The sequence below is a fragment of the Phragmites australis genome, chromosome 10 (genome assembly GCF_958298935.1).
Source record: "Phragmites australis chromosome 10, lpPhrAust1.1, whole genome shotgun sequence".
NCBI lineage: Eukaryota > Viridiplantae > Streptophyta > Magnoliopsida > Poales > Poaceae > Phragmites > Phragmites australis.
In genome coordinates this window covers 5,528,236-5,547,695 of record NC_084930.1, presented here as the reverse complement: position 1 = coordinate 5,547,695, position 19,460 = coordinate 5,528,236, and the positions used below count along the sequence as shown (strand labels likewise).

The window sequence follows — 19,460 nt, the reverse complement described above, 5'->3', positions numbered from 1 at the left end:
CTAACAAAGCGACGATGCAAATTAGAAAGAACTATGATTCCCCTTAGGAGTATGGTTCCAATATGGTTCACCTCAATCAGGTTTTCCCTAATTGATCTGAAATGAAAGATGCAGTGGTACGGTGGGCAGTGACATCATACAGAGAGGTGTGTGTTGTTGTCTCAAGCTCAGAAAAGTACAGTGTTAAGTGTAGAACTCTTAGATGCAATTTTTTATGTTCATGCATATAAGCCCAAGCATTCGACCTATTAGGTAACCTCTAGAGTGGTTTAGCATAGGTGTAAGCTACAAAATGTAAGTCAAAAGCACCACAACCTCACTTTTGCACTAGTTGCAAATGAGTTGCTTATTGAGATTATTCAGAAGTGGTACATGGAATGCTCGTTCATCCAATGAGCAATATTACGATAGTTTAAATATGACATTATTTATCAAAAGGCTTGGTGTGCGAAGCAAAAAGTGTTAGAGAAACATTGGGGGTACCTATGTGGCCTTTTATTGCAACATACCTCATGTGTTTGATATTATTAAGGAAATAAAACCCTATCATATACACCGCTTTCAAGGAGACTGAAATTGATGAAAACTAGCTCAGGATTTTCCGATGTTCTTTCTTTTCCTTGGGTCAGTGTATTCAATCCTTCCAGCATTATCATCCTTTGCTTTGTGTGGATGTCACATTCTTGACTATAAAGTATAAATGTCAGATTCTCAATGCACTTGGAGTTGATGAGAATAACCAGATACATCCTTTGGCATTTGCGCTTGTGGATGGTGAGAGAAGGTTGAGCTGACTTTGATTTTTAAGCATATTAAGATTGGGGTTGTCTATGATCGACCTAACATTTGCATCATACATGACCGGCATGCTATGTTGTTATCTGCTATAAAGACACTGCAAGAGGATTCAAGTGAGCTGTTCTCATGGCTTGACCTACAGAACAGGTGGTGCATGCAACACATGGGAATAAATTTCTACAAGAAATTCAAGAGCAAGGCACTGATGAACATGTTTAGGAGGTTATGCAACCAGAAACAAAGTCGTAAGTTTGATGCTTTGTGGAATACTCACTTGTTTTTGGATAATGTAACACAGGTATGTTCCGCATCAAGACCACCAAATAGGTTTCCGGGAGCTCACCACACTCCAACGGGAACCCGTTCTTTGACTTCGGAGGGACCTCTGAAGTGATCGACCCCTTCTAGTTGTATGGAGCACCTCCGCCCACTTAGGCTATGCAACAAGAGGCGAAAGACACCTACAGTTTCTAGTTGCCCAGACGCAACCACCACGAGCCTGATTGGTACACACCTTCCACATACGACCATCCTCGGGAGGAGGATGAGGCAAACATTCTAGTGTCGACATGTGGGCCAAAGCGTGCCAGAGGTAGGATCTAGGGTAGGAGTTAGGGTAAGGGCCAGGGTAGATGTCAGGCGTAGTCCGGATTGCTTATATGCTTAGTCAATGTATTTTGTTCAGGCTGCAACACGACTATTTATTTCGTTTAGCTTTCCATTTCATAGTTCAGATTGTTCCTGCACGATGAAAAAAGAAATCACTCTGTGTTGCCAATAATTGTCAGATCAATTAGAGAATGATGCGTGTTTTCCCGATCTTCCGAAGTTAATATGATAAGTTGATTGGTGGAGTTTCGACGTTGATGATCCAAAGGCTCCAAACAGAACAGATTGAGAACCCTCACAACCACTACACCACTACTCCATCGTTATCAATCGTGCCAAGACGTAGTTGACCTTGCCAAAAATGCTTTTCCTGCAAGCGAATTGAGAACACAAGAAAGAACAAGTAGATGCAATCTGAATATTACTAATTACCAATGAAGTACTCAAGTTGGGGTTCCACCAACCGAACAAGCGGCAAGACTGTATAAAATAGAATAATCTAAGCAAAACTCAAGCCTAAAATATGAAGGCTACTGTGTATATATAGGAGGGATGTGAGGAGGTCGACCTAGGGTTGTGTAGCTATGGAAAGAGACGTACACAACCTGACTCCGACTCCGACACGATTACAAGACCCGACAGGGTCCAAAATGGTGATGCAGTATTTTAATGACTCTGACTAAACTATAAGGAATATTTGATCGAGCCCATATCCATTGGAAAGGAATCGTCGTAAGCTTTCCAGAATGTCCAAGATTGCTTAAAATAAACTTCGTATGAGAGAGTTATGTATGTTTTACTGACGTGTTGTTCTGTGACTCGACCACGACCACGGCTTCGACCACGACTAGAGTTTGGCCTCGAGTCTGAGTAGACTTAGACTTTGAGGGGTGATGTCCAGGTAAGGTTGTGGTGTTTCTCGCATGTTCCTAAGCAACAAAACAACACAAAACTTAGTAGTATTTTATTCTCTACGGAGAAAATATGAACAATAAGAAACGAATTCACCGTGTGTGTATCCGAGGGAGCCATGGGCTCATCATACTCCATTCTTTACAATAAATCGTCCTCGGTTTGCGTATAGCATTGTCTTATCCATAAAATTCTACGCAAAGCAAAATGCGCAAGGAACTCTCATTATGCAATATCATAAGTTCTTTATCAAACAATTATAATTCTCTTTGAAACGATTATACCTAATTATCATTGGCTATAGTAAACATCATTGGTATAATGTATATATGTATCGCTTCTTTCTCCCCTTATTTTAAAGAAGTGATATTTTTTTGCTCCCCTTCTTTAAAAGAAGTGTCATTGCATAACAACCTAGTATCAATTTGCATCTTCTGTACAAAGAAAGGTGAAGCAATGATTGTGATGCATGGTAGCATCCAACAATACTCTCATTCCTGTGAACTACTCAGTGGGTTGCAAATAGGACTAGAAAAACTTGACATGACATTAATATTGCAACTGCAGTCCTCTAAATGTTCACTTTCAAGCACAATAGTAGAAGATTTCATATTTGAACAAATATAAACTCAATGCACCATATATTCTAATTTATCATTGTATTTGTCAGTAACAAGAAAGATATTCTATGAAAAACATGGCAAATTAGAATTAAATTTTAATTTCTCTTCTAAACTATTTAGATCACAAAGAACATCAAATTCAATATAACCTAAAGTATTTAGGGAAGATAACAATTTCAGCTCTTCTTGCTCACTAGCAATGCATTGAACACGTTTAATTTCAGAACAATTTTTCATTTGTAAAACAGAGTTAACACGTTCATGCACAAGTTGTGGTTGTGATATAAGTGAAGCATTACCACACAACTCTTCTTTATCACAAGGAACAACAAACAAATCATCTTGTGACAAAGATAAAACAACAATATGGTCCACTAATGGTTGCTCTGCAATAGCATGTGTAGTGCAATTTCAACTCATCAAAGTATTCCTCACCTTGTGTGAGTGTAGCACCATGTTTATTACCTTTGTTTTCTTCTCGGTTGATATAGCTGCATTAGCATTTATACCTCTTTGTAACATGCATGGAGCAGCATGTGTCTCCTCTTTCTCCTTGCTATTCTTCTCATTTTCCTTCTCTTGTTTGTTCGCTTTTTCCTGCAAAATATTAGTCACAGGTGGAGTGGAAACAAGAGTTTCCTCCTCTGAAAGATGCACTTCTTCTTTACAAATAGATGCAGAGATTGAGTAATAAATCTTTCTCATAAGAATTTTCATCTATTTTCAAGCCGTGGAACCTTTTTAGTTGCTCACAAATTCTTCCACCAAATAGATGCACAACTAGTTAAAACACAAGCAGCATTCCTAATCTTACTCTTTTCACACATTCGGCATTGGGCAAACATTTTATCTATCGCTATTTCCCAATCAATGTACTCCTCGGCACCAAAACCATCATAAGGAGGTGAGGAAAGGATATTACGACCTATGGAAGAAGATGTAGCAGTGGTGGTGGGGCTCTCAAGCAACTTCTTCTTCTCTTCATCCATTGCCCTGTTGATTTTGCTATCCTGCAAAAGGTTAGTGATATCATGAGATAAAGAACTAGAAATATCCTCCGTTGGAACTAAGAATTTTTCGTATTTCAAAGCATAGCATGGCAGCTCATTATCAACAATTTTAGCAAGGTCGGATTTAGTGATAAACATAACATAGAATTGCTGATTCTCAGATTCTTGCTCAAGCTCTTTTCTCTCATTTTCAGCTATCTCTTGTTCATATTTCACAATTTCAGTAGGGGTTAAAAGTAGAAAAGTTATTTTCTTTCCTTTATGCATAAGAGTGTACTGATTACTTCTACCATGATGTGTTGCTTCAGTACCAAACTCCTATGGTCGTCCTAACAAAAGTGAACATGCTTGCATGGGTACTACATCAAAATCAGCACAATCATAGTATGAACTAATAGAAAAAATGCACCATAGCTGTTTACATTACCTTCACCTTATCGTTATTGTTGAACCACTGAATATGGTATGGATAAGGATGTGTTCTTATCGGTAAGGAAAGTTTCTTGATCAAATCTGAACTTACTAAATTGTTGCACCTTCCTCCATCAATAATGATTCGAACACAGAAATCCTTCACTATGAGGAATATTTGAAATAAATTATGGCGTTGTAACTGTTCCACTTGCTCTATTTGAGTATTTAACACTCGTTGCATAATGAGTGTCATATAATTCTCCGTAGCAGCCGCACTCAATTCTTCCTCATTATTGATATCCGTCTCACCTGGACTCTGACTCTGACACGATTACAAGACCCGACAGGGTCCAAAATGGTGACGCAACATATATTTAAATTACTCTGATTAAACTATAATAAATATTTGGTCGAGCTTATATCCATTGGAAAGGGCTCATCGTAAGCTTTTTAGAATGTCTAAGATTGCCTAAAAAGAACTTCGTATGAGGGAGTTATGTTTGTTTTACTGATGTGTTGTCCTATGACTCAACCACGACCACAACCACGATCACGGCTTCGACAACGACCACGACTAGAGCTTGGCCTCGAGTCCAACTAGACTTAGCCTTCGAGGGATGACGTTCGGGTAAGGTTGTGGTGCTTCTCCCATGTTCCTAAGCAACAAAACAACACAAAACTTAGTAGTATTTTATTCTCTACGAAAAAAATATGAATAATAAGGAACGAATTCACCATGTGTGTATCTGAGGGAGCCATGGGCTCATCAGAGAAGATGCTAGAGCGCATGAATCTTCATATCCATAGCACTGGTCGTGACCTTATCCCACGCACGATGAAAAGGAACCAGTATGTGTTGCCAATCATCGGTGCCCTTGGAAAAGAAGATGCTCGAGCACGCGAATGATGGCTATAATGGCATGCACAATGACCATTCACTCGATTCATGTACCGCCACTCAAAAACTACGGGCCTGTGATGCGTCGTGCCTCTTTCTCTCTCTATCGGCCTCACATCACATATTCGAACACATGATAGGATTCCCTGAGACATCCCTTGCCATCATTCATATCTAAAACAGGCCATAATCACCTACTCTATATAAGGTTAACCCCAAGGACTAATACTCTTCAGTGCATACAAACCAATTACTTCATCTCCACCACAATCCCATCTATAGCTTCTGGGTTCGGGTCCGACAAGGGTAAGGACAAGATAGGCCCTTACGAGCTATGGCGACATCCTTGATAGATGCAAGTGTGAGGATGAAGAGCGACAGAGAAATGAAGACCCAGAGCAGAAGAAGAGGCAGATGGAGCTACAAATAGAAGCGCACGAGGCACGCATGTCACGGTGTGACTGCTGTAAAATAGCACACATGAAATTGTTCCCGTTTGCCACAGTTACTTGATACCGTTATAGGGTAAGTGTAAATGACATCCTACTGATCGGAGTATTGAGTAAGGGGGCGTCCTAGCTAACGGTCACCATGAGAGGTATGATGACCGACAAGGGATATTTCATGAACCCTGACCCATCGCACGACCAGGTCCAAGCTCGCACGACCAGCGCATGGCTTGCGCGACCAGCCTTCTTGTGATATTATGAGATCTCGCGATTAGCTCTTGCTGGTCACGGGGCTAGTCCTTATCTAACCCATCTAATCGCATTTATTGCTATCTACTTAAGTATTTTTCTTTCCAAGGCACCACATCCAGTGAACAAAGTCATGATCAGCGCGGTCGGGCACTGTCTCGTCCCATAGCATTAAATGCGGTGCATGGCGATGGAACGGACCGGGTAGGGAAGGCAGGTGTGGAGATGTTACACGGATGGAAAAGACACTCAAAGCTCTCAGGGTAAGTTGGGCTCACCTGGTTCTCCATGATATGATTCAAGAGTTGAATATCTAGCTAGGCATGAGTCTGTTAATCAGGGCTCACTTGTAAGTTCTCCATCTCTCTGGTATATAAAAAGAGGAGGACCATATTTCTAAAGAGAGACCAATTCACAAGCACTCATAACAAAATATACAGGACGTAAGACTGTTATCATTCGGGAGGCCTGAACCTAGATAACCCATATGTTCTTGAGTTCAACACACACCGACAAACGCACACGTTCAGCGTTATTCATGCGCCCTTTGATCGGTACACCCCGAAATTATTGTCAGAGATTAACCCTCGACACTACCGTGCTACGAATTTCATCTAATTTAGCTGCTTCCCTCCAACAATACAATAAGCCTCTGTGCAATTACGAATGGTGCGTGAACAAAGAAGAATACGCGAACATCAACTATGGCTACGAGTAAGATGAGGCAATGAGACACGCGGATGTTAAACGATCAAAGATGATGCTACAAAAGCTCAATGAAGAGTGGTAATATAAGTACCTCACTATATACGGTAACATGCGGGTTCCTCTACAATGTTTGTGAGGCTATTCCGGGGCCTGTGGCACGTAGATTGACACAAGGCTATGTGTGCTGCAAGACTTACCCCCATAGTTGCAACTTTCAAGAGATCTGTAGGGAATATCTTTATGATAAATCTTTATCTTTTCCACTAACCCAGTAGATATTTTCTTACATCCGATAATTTATCTCTCCATAAGGCATGTTTTATTTATCGGTGGGGTATTACATGTCATTGTAACTTATCGTAGATTGTGTAGGAATAAGGTACGAGTTGGTATATGTTACTTTATGTATTGTAAGCACAGATAGGCAACGAATGCTTACGATAAACATTATATGTGATGCAATTTACTTTCATCAATGAAATAGTTACGATTTATCATTCTACCAATATGTCTTTTCTAAGCCTAATGATTTTATATGATTCCCTAACTTCTATGTAGAGGCAACAATATCTCCTTGTTGAACTTTTGCACAATCAGATGATCACACCATGCAATATCTTTCACAGTGAATCTTTGCTAAGCATCAATGCTATAATTTTTTCAGCTTTTACAGGAAATCTCTATTTATTTGTCCTTGTGCACAATACCCTCATGCTCCAACACCTAGTCATGCATATGCACTCAGTCCATACACCAGCCTCCAACCACCATAAATAACCCAACCATAATCTATGGATAGACCACTCCTTCCTCAGCTCTCTCAACTGTATTATCTTTCTCAACTCTACTAAGCCTACCTAAAAAACATTGAGAGACTTACATCCTCCAGGGGTTGAACCACCGATGAGCTTCTGTTGTGACCCTTGTAGATTTTGCGAGTCTCAAGACATCTCCTACACCTATAATCTACACTTCTTTATATGCGCCAACTATCAATATGATCCGTCTCGATATGGACCGTATGAGCATCCACCGGTATAGCGATATAAATCACTCATATAACACTTTGCGTACAATTTCATGCACTGTCTTACTAATCTTCCCTCTTATTTTATTTGACCAGTCTCCTCCACCTCTCTGTGACTACATGGTGTGGCTGGACATGGAGCAAAATAAACATCAGAAACTGTGGGTCGATATGAACATGCAGTGGAGGATGGAAGCTTACGAACGCAATAAGTACGAGCAATATCAGGAGGAACTATGAATGAAACAACAAGCGGAGGAGCGTATGAGGAAAGCTGCGAAGGAGCGTGCAGCTCAAGCACGCGAAGCTGAGGGGAAAAGGAAGTGGGAGAGGGCTTGTCGCGCTAAGGTGGAGGGTCTCGGTGTCCTGAGAAATGGCAAATATCTTAGGTGCATTCAGTAGAGAGTATATATTGTAACTCAGGCTATTTTTATTCTCAAAGACATGTGAGGTTTAGCATCAATACGCTATTAGGTTAGTCTTTAGATGTACCGTACATGTCAATATTTGTTATCGTCATCTCTGTATGGTTATGGTCTATTCATGCTACAATAAAAAAAACTCTATGTCACATATAATATTCGTCAGCTTATGTAACCTTCATATCGGATCTTATTATAATTATAGTTCAAAACTACTATTGTTTGAAAAATTATATTTTACACCCTCTCAAGATTACTTCACTCAAAAAACTACTCGCATAATTTTACATCAAATAAAAAAAATGTCAGCAATTAGATAAGTATCAGCACAATATTGCATCAAACGAAAAATTAAGAAAAAAAAATGTAATCAGCAATCACACAAGTACCTAGACAAAATTACTCAGATTTTTTTTGCATGTATAAAATATAACTATTTTTCGTATTTACAAGATATTATCACTAAATGGAAAAGTGATGCAATATTGTCGCGAAACCAGATAGTAAAAACCTACATTCACACTATCATTCAACGAAAATTTGATTTTTCAATTTTCAAAATCACGAAAAAAAATCGATATTCTCTAGCGTGAAAATTATATTTTTGCACAACAGTCACATGTTTCTGTAGTTTTCGCTATACCATTGTGCGAAAATTAATTTTCGCAAAACGATCGCGCGTACATGTGATATTTTTGAAATTTTATGGTTTTTCGTATTATTTTTGAAATTACAGTAAAAATAATATTAAAAAATGGGGCTCGATCCCAATCTCGAGGCGCGGCATAGACTCACCCTAGCTAGCACGCAATTGGAGTATGCCGTCGCCACAGACCTGACCCGACAAGGGTTGAAAAATCGTCGAGAACCACTTGATTATCACAGTTATCTGTCGATTCGGTCCGTACTGTATTTATAAGTCGATCAGTTTTCGATCTAACTTAACTTCAAAATTAAAAAATAAATAAAAATGTGATGAAATTCGTCCGTGGATGATTTTCGATGTTCAAACGCATCGGTGAACCATGCACCCAACTTGATCCATTTAACCCAGCCCAGCTGCACCTGTCCGTACCCTGTCTCTGGCTCATTCGTGCCGTGCGCTTTCGCTGCGGCCAGCCCTTCCCAATCTCTCCCCTCACGCGCCTCGCCCTGCGAGGCCGAAACCCTAGCTAGGGTTCTACCCGCCGCCGGAGGCCTAGCCTCGCCCGAGCTCGCCAAGCCATGGACGCCGGCCGCAAGAGGGCCGCGCCGGAGGGCGCCAACGGCGCCAGCGCCAAGCGCGCGAGAGGTGAGCAGCTTTGCGGCCCTCTCTCGGCTTGGTTGCAGTTATCCGAAAGGTTCGGTAGGGTGGGGTTTTCTAGCTGCTCGTCGTTGGTCGGATCTGCGAGGCCCGGGGTGCGAGTGGCTTAGATCCGTTGTTTCGGCTGGTGTTGCGGGAGGGGGATCTGGGGCTCTGGGCTGTTAGAGGCTTCTAGCGGCCTAGAATTTTCAGTTTCTTCTTTTTTTCGTTTTGTTTTGAGAAGAGCAGCGATCTTGCGGCTCGGTGTCGTTTAGTTCTTTGCAGGATATTTTGTTTATTTTTTTTAAAAAAAATGTGATTCGTGGCTTAGTGGCCGTGCATTGCTTGCAATGCTTGACATAATTGCAGCAACGTTAATGTTTTATTCATGTTATTTTACCTAGTGCCAAGATTTAGTAATTAACACATTATTAATTGGCCGAAGTAATAAATTTGGTGTAACAGAACTGGAGACGTCTCAAATGGGTGTAGGAAGCAAATCGAAGCCGTGCACCAAATTTTTCAGGTTCTAATCTAACTTAAAATGAACTCCTACCTGGTAACATCTATCACTTTTATGCAATTTGCTTTTCCAAATTGAAATTGTGCTATATTGCTATAAATGCTATGATTGATGCTAACGACTGGGTCAAACCAAGATTCTGCTACAGGTTGTTTGTATAATCCAAGATTAAGAACATTCAGTGGAGTAAAAAATTTGGAATGTATGGCTGTTTATCACTTGTGAAATTTTGAATGATGCAACACAGCAGTTATGAGGGCATGAAACGTCTTATCAGTTGAACAATCAGACAGTAACACCATGAAACAGGTTCTGGAGAAACCAATATAAGAAGATTTTTTGAACATGCCATAGGGAGATTGCAGTTGGATTCCCTTTTGAAAATGTGCCACTTATTTGTTAAAATTAAATATATCTAAGATTTGTGATGTAAGCAGTAGTTGTTTTCACCAGGAACAGGACACATGCAAAGCATGAAATTTCCTCTGCAGTGATAATTTTATGTTTGTCCTCTTTTTTTTCAAAGTCCCAATGGATTGGGCAAACAAGTGCTTGTTTCTCTAGAAATTTTTACTGACCCTCGAATTTATTGTTGAATTGTGTAATACTACTACCATTTTCATGCAAGTAGAGTAGCTCAAGGAATGTTTGGAACATAAGACAGTATGAAGTTGCTTCCTTGACAAACAGCAATGTGATTCTGAAATTCTAATATTTGTTGCTGTGATGTATTAAATCAACCTGTGACTAATTAGGTAATTCTAAAAAAAAATCATTTTATCTGTTTGCCTTTCGTTATCACCCTATATTCTTGTTTCTACATGTGGTGACACTTTTGATCTTCTATTCTTAAATTCAGTACAGCTTCATGTGTTATTCCCTCAGTTCTTAGTGATTAGTATATGCATCACCATACTTTGATTACTGATATTTGGGAACTGTCTGGCTTGATCTCGTATAAATGATGTTAAGTAGATAGCCAGTCAAGAATTCTTTTAACTGATAATTCATATGCTGAATAAAGATGCCTATTTCTGAATATCCAGTCATGTCATAGTTTTGAGGTTATTCCATTAACCTGCATGCTCATATGACATTCTCATTGTGCAGCACTGCTGGTTGTCCTTTTGGTGCGAGTTGCCATTTTCTCCATAACTTCCCTGGTGGCTACCAGGCTGTTGCAAAGATGACCAACTTGGGTGGACCTGCTGTTCCAGCCCCTCCGGGGAGAATGCCTATGGGACCTGGTGTTCCTGATGGGCCACCTTCACCCGCTGTGAAGACTCGCATGTGTAACAAGTACAACACTGCTGAAGGATGTAAATGGGGGAACAAATGTCATTTTGCTCATGGAGAAAGGGAGCTTGGAAAGCCCATGCAGTTGGACAACTCAATGGGACCACCAATGAGACCAGGGCCCAACGGTCACTTTATGCCCCCGCCAATGCCTGTCCCAGACATGGTTCCTCCCTCAACATTTGGAGCTTCAGCCACAGCAAAGATTAGTGTTGATGCGTCTCTTGCTGGCGCCATCATTGGGAAGGCTGGTACCAACACAAAGCATATATCCCGTGTGACTGGGGCGAAGTTAGCCATCAGGGACAATGAGGCTGATCCCAGCCTTAAAAACATTGAGCTTGAGGGAACATTTGACCAGATCAAGCATGCTAGTGCAATGGTCACAGAGTTAATTGTCCGCATTGGTGGTAAGGCCCCTCCACAAGCCAAGAACCCAGGCAGGGGTTCCCATGCTGGGGGGCCTGGAAGCAACTTCAAGACCAAGCTGTGTGAGAACTTCAACAAAGGCTCCTGCACGTTTGGAGACAGGTGCCACTTTGCCCATGGTGAGAATGAGCTGCGCAGACCTGCTGCTGCTTGACCGATGTTTGTTGAAGCCTGTGATGGTTACTATGGCTGTATGGTTGAATAACACCAGAACAAAGGGCAATCGCCCATGCTGAAATGAGCTGTGCAAGCCTGATGCTGACTGAGAGATGCTCTTCGTGGCTTGTATTGATCGTACTGCTGTAACACTGCTGGAGATTCGCAATTACCGTGCCTTAGGGGTTTATAGGACTATCGTATCTCTCCATTTCTCTGTTTTGCATCCTTTTTTGTACCGTTTCTTAGGCACTTGTCTGGCAGATTATTGTGATTCTATTGACTTGACAATAGATGCTTTTTTATACTATCTGTTTGTGAAATCTTAATAGTTCCATATGTAGTAGCTTCTAAACAAAAAATCGGATAGTGTGATTCTGTAGGTAGTTTGAGACTAATAATACATTGTAGTGTGTTACCATGTATTTAGAATAGAACCTGCTATGGTTACGTTCTGATGTGGTCTTTGGTGTCAATTCGTTTTATGTACTTTTCGCAGTTTTGAGCCTAGGTAAGCATCACTTTTTTTAAGGAATTGTCCCCCTTTTTCTTTTCCAGGCAGAAATCTCGGATTCCATCAGATTGTATGCAAGATCGCAGCAGATTCGTGGTCACCGAGTGATTGGCAAAAACCGGAAACAAGCCAGGCCATAGCTTGACAGCATCCTGTTCCAAGTTCCAAGTTCGCGCCATGGTAAGCCGTAACATGTGGCTCGGCTGGTTGCAACGAGTAGCCACACCTTACAGAGTTTCAGTTCTGCTGATCTACTTCATCAATACGTAGTAAATCAACAGCAAGTCAAAAGCCATCGTCAACTGCAGCAGGCCACACCAATCGATTAACGCTCCTAGTACTTCAAAGGCAATGGAAGATTAACAGTGGCAACCTGCATCAGCATTTTCAGAACAAAGACTAGTAAACTTCTTTAACCCCCATCAAACTAAGCATCAGCTTTTCAAGTCTACCGAAACATCCAAATTATACATCTAGAGTAGGCCACCTCGCCCTAAGTACACCAGAAACCTTACCTATCCTCCAAATAATGTGACGCCCAACCATTGCAAAAGCTGACATGTCCTGTGCCACGCCACCGACTTAAGCTGCTGTTTACCAAAAGACTAAGCTAAGCTAAGCTAAGCAGGGTGGCATCCCTACCTACGCATGTACACCGACGACCACGATCAGCCAATCAGGCTATCAGTGATCCGGGAAGAGGCGTCTGCGCTTGTACGTCAGGTTGATCTCTAGCCTGTCCATGACCATCTTCTTGTCCCCCATCACTTCCTGCGCGCCCGTGGCTACCATCTTCTTGTCTTCCATGACTTCCTGCTCGCCCGTGGCTACCATCTTCTTGTCTTCCATGACTTCCTGCGTGCCCGTGGCTACCGTCTCGTCTTGCAAGACCAGGCCCCGGTTCCTGCAGAGTTTCCGCATCGGTGTGCCTTGTGCGGACGGTGACACCTCGGGCTCAGGATGATTGTTTCCTCCTGTGTCAGGTGCGGGCTGAGAAGACCAGTGCGGCATAAGCTCTTCAGGCTCAGGATGATTGTTTCCTCCTGTACCGGGCGAGGGCTGAGAAGACCTGTGCGGCATAAGCTCTTCAGGCTCATGGTGGTTGTTTCCTCCTGTGCCGGGTGTGCTCTCAGAAGACCTGTGCGGCATAAGTTCTTCAGGCACAGGATGATTGGTTCCTCCTGCGCCAGGTGCGCCCTGAGAAGACTTGTGCCGCATTTGCTCTTCAGGAGCAGGATAATTGTTTACTCCTGTGCCAGGTGCGCCCTGACAAGACCTGTGCGACATCAGCTCTTCACCCTCCGCCACAATCCCTTTCATGAGCTAGAAACAAATGCAAAACAGAGAGATAAGATCAGATAGAAACAAATTCCATCCTAACAGTGTTACTCTGTCAACTTTTGCATGCTATACCAGGTGTGTTGAACAAATTGTCATATAAACTTGTTATGAATTTCATGTGCAACTACGGTTTTCATAAAATCTTCTCACTTGTGGCCACTGAATGATGGGATCATAATTTAAGCAGAGGATGCAGGGCTTCACTCTGAAATGATACCTTCCAGTCTTTGAAATCAAATCTGAAGACGAAGTGGTTATAAGACACTTTTCCTGAGGCAATGGCACTAGCAGCAGGTGCATTCCTTGGGTCTGTTCCAGTGAATAGAATCAATCAGACACAGCACAACATAATCTTCACGATATTATAGCATGAAAGGAGTGATCAAGCAACAAAGTCCTTACAGACAATATGATGTCCCTCATCATTCAAATTGATTTCCACTCTTCCATCTTTCACTAGGAATGACAAGGCAAAGATATTCTCCACCGTTTGGGCAAAGGATCCCCTGTTTAAAACAAGGTGTTCCAACCTTGCATTTTTCTTCCTCCTCAGAAGATCAAATATAGCAGCCATATTCTTGTCTGTATCACTCTTTGCTCTTTCCGAGGGATCAGCAAGCTGCAGAATTGGGGGAGGGGGGGGGGGGATCAGATCAACATATTGTCAGAAGTCAACATATTAATGATCGGCATTTATAGGAAAGTTGGCTATAAACCGTCATGAAGGGTCCATCCAAGATGTAACTCCAAGTATAAACTATGTCTCTACCTTTGAATACCCATCATAGAATGATTATTAAGTATAATTTGATAATGATACAGAATGTACTATTGGTTCCAACATTAACAGGCACTTACTATTACGTTATAGTGCCACTGATCCATAAAGGATACTGTCATGGGTCATGGCCCATTAGGACCAGCAAAAAAATACACAACAGGTGCCGCGTAAAGCGCCTTTCCACCCTATGAATGGAGGAAACAGAACTTCTATTCCTTTTTTCATTCCAGGTTTTGCCTGAGCGAGTTATTTACAGCTATTAGTATGAAGCTTCACAACTGTAACGAAACTGACTTACGGATATATATGCTAGAAAGATTAGTCGATTGATTATCTACAGCTTATATATGAAAGCTCTGCTGGCTCAGTTCCATGAATGGTTGGGAAGATGCTAACTTCGACTTAGTCTAAGTATGTATTGGAAGACAGCCAGCAGGAATTGAACAATAACATCTGCGAGACAATTTATGAACTGCCATCCTTCCCACAGGCGCGCGTCGCCAATCAGCCTAGTATGCACCTAAAGGTTCAACTCCCAACTCATTAACCCACCGCTGTATGCACATGACATCTTACTGATGTTACCAAACTGGCAGCAAAAGATAGACCTATTATAAATATGATCATTGATCAATGCTACCATGAAGCAAATGCACTGATAACTGAGTACCGCATCCATTATAAATGTGATTTCCAAGCACTAGAACAAGTGCACAAAGTATATCCATTACATTAATCAGGTAAATAACAGTACCTGTTCGGGGCAAGCACGTCCATGTGGCCTTGCAGTCCTCTTTCTAGGAACACGAACCCTTCGCGGCTTTACTTCTGTAGACATGGGGCCAACCCTGTCAAAACAGAAGCCAGACATTGTCTAAGACTCAAGTCCTTAAAAATTGCAACCACCATAGGAAAAGCTTAAAAAATACAGTGGATCCCATTACATGGTTCCACATCCAGGCGCAGCCATGAAGACATGGGAGGTGGCAATCCCAACATCAACCCAGTTCAACGAGGCAACCTCATCATTGGCTCCCCATCGCTTTCCAAACTTCTTCAGCAGCCCAGCAACAAAATCAGAAGGCGTGATTCCCAGAACTGACTGGGACCTTACTGATGTTACCAAACTGGCGGCAAGGTCCAGCAGGGCTTCTGCATCAGCTATTTGCTCCCTGGGCCTCTGAACTGCAGCAGAAATATACAACTCATTAGTCATTAAGTTTGGTTTCAGCAAGAAGCACCAGCGGCCAGTAGTGTAGTAATGTCATGGCACATGCACAACAGTTACATAAGGAACTTCCTTTAATTATTCAAGAACAAAAGTGCACTTGATATGATAGTAATTGAACATCTGGCCAAGAATCAACAAGTCCTCGGTGTTACACAGCATTTTTGCAAACTTCAGTTGCATTTTTCTTTTGAAATAATGTGTCATAGCCATGTTAGTAATGCAGTGACAGAGGACGCAGACGTAAAACAGAAAAGCAAATTACTTCAAGTTCGAAGATAAACAAACTCGCCGTAAGCTGCATACTATCGGAGCAAGCTTCCACTGAGCAAAAAGGGAGTGAATTAAATTACATTTTTGAAACAAACGATGGACCACACTGCTCAAAACAAAATTTCACCGACTGTACCATTTGTTGCCTCCTAAAATTACGGGGGGGAATAGCCAGCCAAAAACCTAAAAGTTTCGTTTCCGCGAGCGGGCAAAGCGATCGTCCATACCAAGCTGGTGCAGGCTCTCCACCTTGCTGATGATGGAGCGGAACTTGACGGAATCCGCGCTCGCCATCTCATCCCTCTCATCTGCGCACACACACATCGGCACCCCAAACCAAATCAAAATCAACCTACAGCCAAACCCCGATCACCAAACCAATGCGAGTTCAAGCGGGAAATCCCCACCGCTGATGAGGCTCTTCACGGCGAGGTACTGCGACCGCAGCAGCCGCCGATCGTCCACCGCCTGGGTCCCCTCCGCTGGCGGCGGCGTCACCGGCTCCTCCCCGCGGCCCTGCGCGCCCGCCTCATCCGCCATTGCGAGCGTTGCCCCAACCCCTCGAATCCCGAAGCCCTAGGCTTCAAACAGAGAGGAGGGCGCTGTGCGTGGGGTGCGAGTTGGAGAATTCGGGAGCGGCGTGCTGGGGAAGGAAACGGCGGAGCAGGAGGGGGCGGGTATTTGAGCCATCGCTCCGACGCACACGCCCGGAGATTTTTAAGAAACGTTACCGTTTCGATGACATGTGGGTCCAGTATGTGGGACCCATCTTCTGGGGCCGTTGTCAGTGGGTGTTCGTGGGGACTTGGTGGGTGATTTTCACGTACAAAGAGCCTCGCGGCCCTCGCTGGGATTCGAAAAGGGGGGAGAGTTTTGGGAGTGAATTGCGCCCGCGAGGTGGGAGCGGTTTACGTGGGCGCGGGCCCTGAGCCCCTGAGGCGCCTGAGGTGGACCATGCTGTCAGTGGAATGGCAGTTCATGAACCTGGTCTGCGTAGACTGGCCTCGCTTCTCGGGTGGGTTACTGATCTGTGTTGTGGCTTGTGGGTTTCCGCTTCCCGCCCGCGCCTCTGCATCCGATCGTGTCAGTGTGTTACCGCGGCTGCTCCTGCTCGGCGGTAAAATTTTGGGCGAGTTAATTTTTGCGGGGGGGTTTTTTCGCTGCCGCTGCTCATGCTTCGTTGCTTTTACCGCGGCTCTTTCCAGTGGATCCGCATCCTCTGAGTGGAATACGAAATAAGGGGGCTTTGTTGTATCGAAAGTTAGTTTCTGATATAATGATTTTAAGATGTATTAGTCGATAAGTACGTAAATAATATTTATGGTGTGTATTTATGATGAATTCAAGAATACAGTAATTATCTAAGTTCAGATATTTTAAACAATAATAACCCTATATTATGTATATTTTGTTATCAAAGCTTATGAACTGATTACATATTAATTTTCATCATCCCTCCTCTTTTACAAATCAAATCTTCCTCTCTTTATATACTAGAGAAAGAAAAACTTACAGGTGACCTCTTTTCTTAGTAACCCATACCGTAGCTAAATCTTTACCCCTGTACTATTTAAAATAGGCAATACATGTATCTTTTTTTTAATGAGGCAATTGAGCCCATTCTATTCACTGGATATGTCGACACCTACGTCACCCTGGTCAGCCAATACGCCCCATCTTATCACCGTTCTCACACATACGCATGTGAAGCAGTTTAACACGTCTACGAGCTCGTCTCGTAACGTTTAATGCTACAGAATAGGGCATAGCACCACTATACCAGTCACGACCTATCCGCTGGTGAGGAGTAATTAAAGAAGGAAAACATTTGAGTGAAATGTATTTAATAAAAATAGACTAGTTTGATGGGGGTACATATCTCGTAACCAGCGAAGGCTGGTAGCGGGAATCCTTTGTATGGTAAAATACTAGTAGCGAATATACAGACTGGTCGCGCGAAAGGATCCTGATCCTGAAAGAATCTTCCATCAATTAGATATTGACTGGTATATGTCCTCAGAACAGGAAACCCCTATTCTATACATCGACATCTACATCACCAAAAATTTGGCTATAGCTTGATTTTGGTCTTGGCCAAATTTTGACTTGGCAACCTAGTGACATAATACAAACATCCCCAAGGAAGCGAACGGATGGATCAAGGTGAAAACAAATCAAAATAACCCAATAGAGCCAAGCTAGCGCTGGATCGAATTAGTTTCAAAGGTAGACCTGTGAGCAGTAAGGATGACAATCCTACTTGTGGATTTAGGTACCCATTGGTATCACGTTTGACGAGCACATATAGGTGTAAGATTTTGTCCACGAATACAATAGATTAGGTAACTATGAAGTCACGGATCGGACAAGGGTATTATAATCCGCCTACAGTACCCCACGCATATACCCGTTCAGCGTCCCAGCCCAATAGGTACTGTTCCCGCGTGAACAGTATCAACGCTCAAATTTCTTACCTCATCTCCTCTCCTCTGTTTTAAAAATAGTGGTATTCTGTTGCTCAAAAATCTTAATTTTTTTTACATATTTCATAATTCATGTGCAACCCATTTTAATTGGATTCACTTAAAAATCATGTGTATAATTTAAACTAAAATTCTCTAAAAAAAAGTACTTTTATAACTTCTAGAAATTGTTAGGGCATAAAATAAATTCCCAAAAATCTAGAAAAATTCACTAATATTCTTCTTATATTATGGACTAATTTCTAAAATTATTTTCAGCCCTAGTCTTTTAAATGTTTGAATTCAAATAGAGTTAAAAAAAATCACATGAAATTATAAAAATACATATAAATGGAGCATTACAAAGGAACTCATCTTTTCATAATATAACCTAGAGCTTAAAATAATTTTAGAAATTATTCCATCATATAAGAAGAATATTAGTGATTTTTTCTAGATTTTTGAGAATTTATTTGATGTCCCTAACAATTTCTATAAGTTATAAAAGTACCCCTTTTTTGAGAATTTTAGTTTAAATCATACACATGATTTTTAAGTGAATTCAATTAAAATAGGTTGTACATGGATTATGGAACATGTAAAAAAATTTAAGATTTTTGGAGCAACAAAAAACCACTATTTTAAACAGAGTAAATGGGAAGAGAAAATTGAATATTGAGTACTGTTCCTACCGTTCTCTTAATTGGCTGTAAGGCTAACCACCCTTCTGAGAGAACGATAAGGTCTATATTTGTCACTGTGATATACTTATCGCTCTCTCAAAGGGCTATCTATTCTGTAAATTTTTTCATCCGAAAGTTATTTATTTAATTTTTTAAGTTAAAAAATGTAAAAAAAAACTCCCAGCCGGCCACCTTCCCCAACCGGTCGTCGTCCTCAGCCCACCGCACCCTGCCCCGCACGGCCGCACTGCCCAAGGACGCCAGACGCCGGTCGCGCAGAAGCCAAACGCGCAAGATCAGTGCCTCGATTCGCCTCGGATTTTACGCCCTGCTCGGATTTGAGTCGTGTTTCATCTTGGGCAGATCAGGTTTG

The 19,460-nt window shown here is 42.0% G+C and overlaps 2 protein-coding genes across 3 annotated transcripts; one reads left to right on the top strand and one right to left on the bottom strand.

Moving 5' to 3' along the window:
- The first annotated feature begins 9,186 nt into the window (after nt 1–9,186).
- On the top strand, nt 9,187–12,128 carry LOC133883294 (zinc finger CCCH domain-containing protein 44-like). Its single transcript, XM_062322574.1, has 3 exons — nt 9,187–9,410; nt 9,867–9,927; nt 11,035–12,128. Exons 1-3 carry the CDS (start codon nt 9,344–9,346, stop codon nt 11,801–11,803), a joined length of 897 nt encoding a protein of 298 aa, XP_062178558.1. The 5' UTR covers nt 9,187–9,343; the 3' UTR covers nt 11,804–12,128.
- Nucleotides 12,129–12,713: 585 nt separating this feature from the next.
- On the bottom strand, nt 12,714–16,570 carry LOC133883292 (non-structural maintenance of chromosomes element 4 homolog B-like). 2 transcript variants are annotated; one of them, XM_062322572.1, is made up of 7 exons: nt 16,350–16,570; nt 16,170–16,250; nt 15,386–15,626; nt 15,196–15,289; nt 14,063–14,279; nt 13,878–13,969; nt 12,714–13,642 (listed from the first exon to the last, which is right to left on the bottom strand). In XM_062322572.1, the coding sequence occupies exons 1-7, from the start codon at nt 16,480–16,482 to the stop codon at nt 13,004–13,006; spliced, it is 1,497 nt and encodes a 498-aa protein (XP_062178556.1). In that variant the 5' UTR covers nt 16,483–16,570; the 3' UTR covers nt 12,714–13,003. The 2 variants fall into 2 exon arrangements, with proteins under 2 accessions (XP_062178556.1, XP_062178557.1); XM_062322573.1 differs by lacking the exon at nt 16,170–16,250.
- Nucleotides 16,571–19,460: the final 2,890 nt, after the last annotated feature.

Excerpts from the sequence above, each read along its gene's own strand:
- LOC133883294 (XM_062322574.1), top strand. The coding sequence starts at position 9,344 with ATGGACGCCGGCCGCAAGAGGGCCGCGCCGGAGGGCGCCAACGGCGCC. Across the intron at positions 9,411-9,866 it reads CAGCGCCAAGCGCGCGAGAG|AACTGGAGACGTCTCAAATG; the intron begins GTGAGCAGCTTT and ends TTGGTGTAACAG. Across the intron at positions 9,928-11,034 it reads CCGTGCACCAAATTTTTCAG|CACTGCTGGTTGTCCTTTTG; the intron begins GTTCTAATCTAA and ends CTCATTGTGCAG.
- LOC133883292 (XM_062322572.1), bottom strand. The coding sequence starts at position 16,482 with ATGGCGGATGAGGCGGGCGCGCAGGGCCGCGGGGAGGAGCCGGTGACG. Across the intron at positions 16,251-16,349 it reads CGTGAAGAGCCTCATCAGCG|ATGAGAGGGATGAGATGGCG; the intron begins GTGGGGATTTCC and ends GTGTGTGCGCAG. Across the intron at positions 15,627-16,169 it reads GGAGAGCCTGCACCAGCTTG|TTCAGAGGCCCAGGGAGCAA; the intron begins GTATGGACGATC and ends TTTCTGCTGCAG.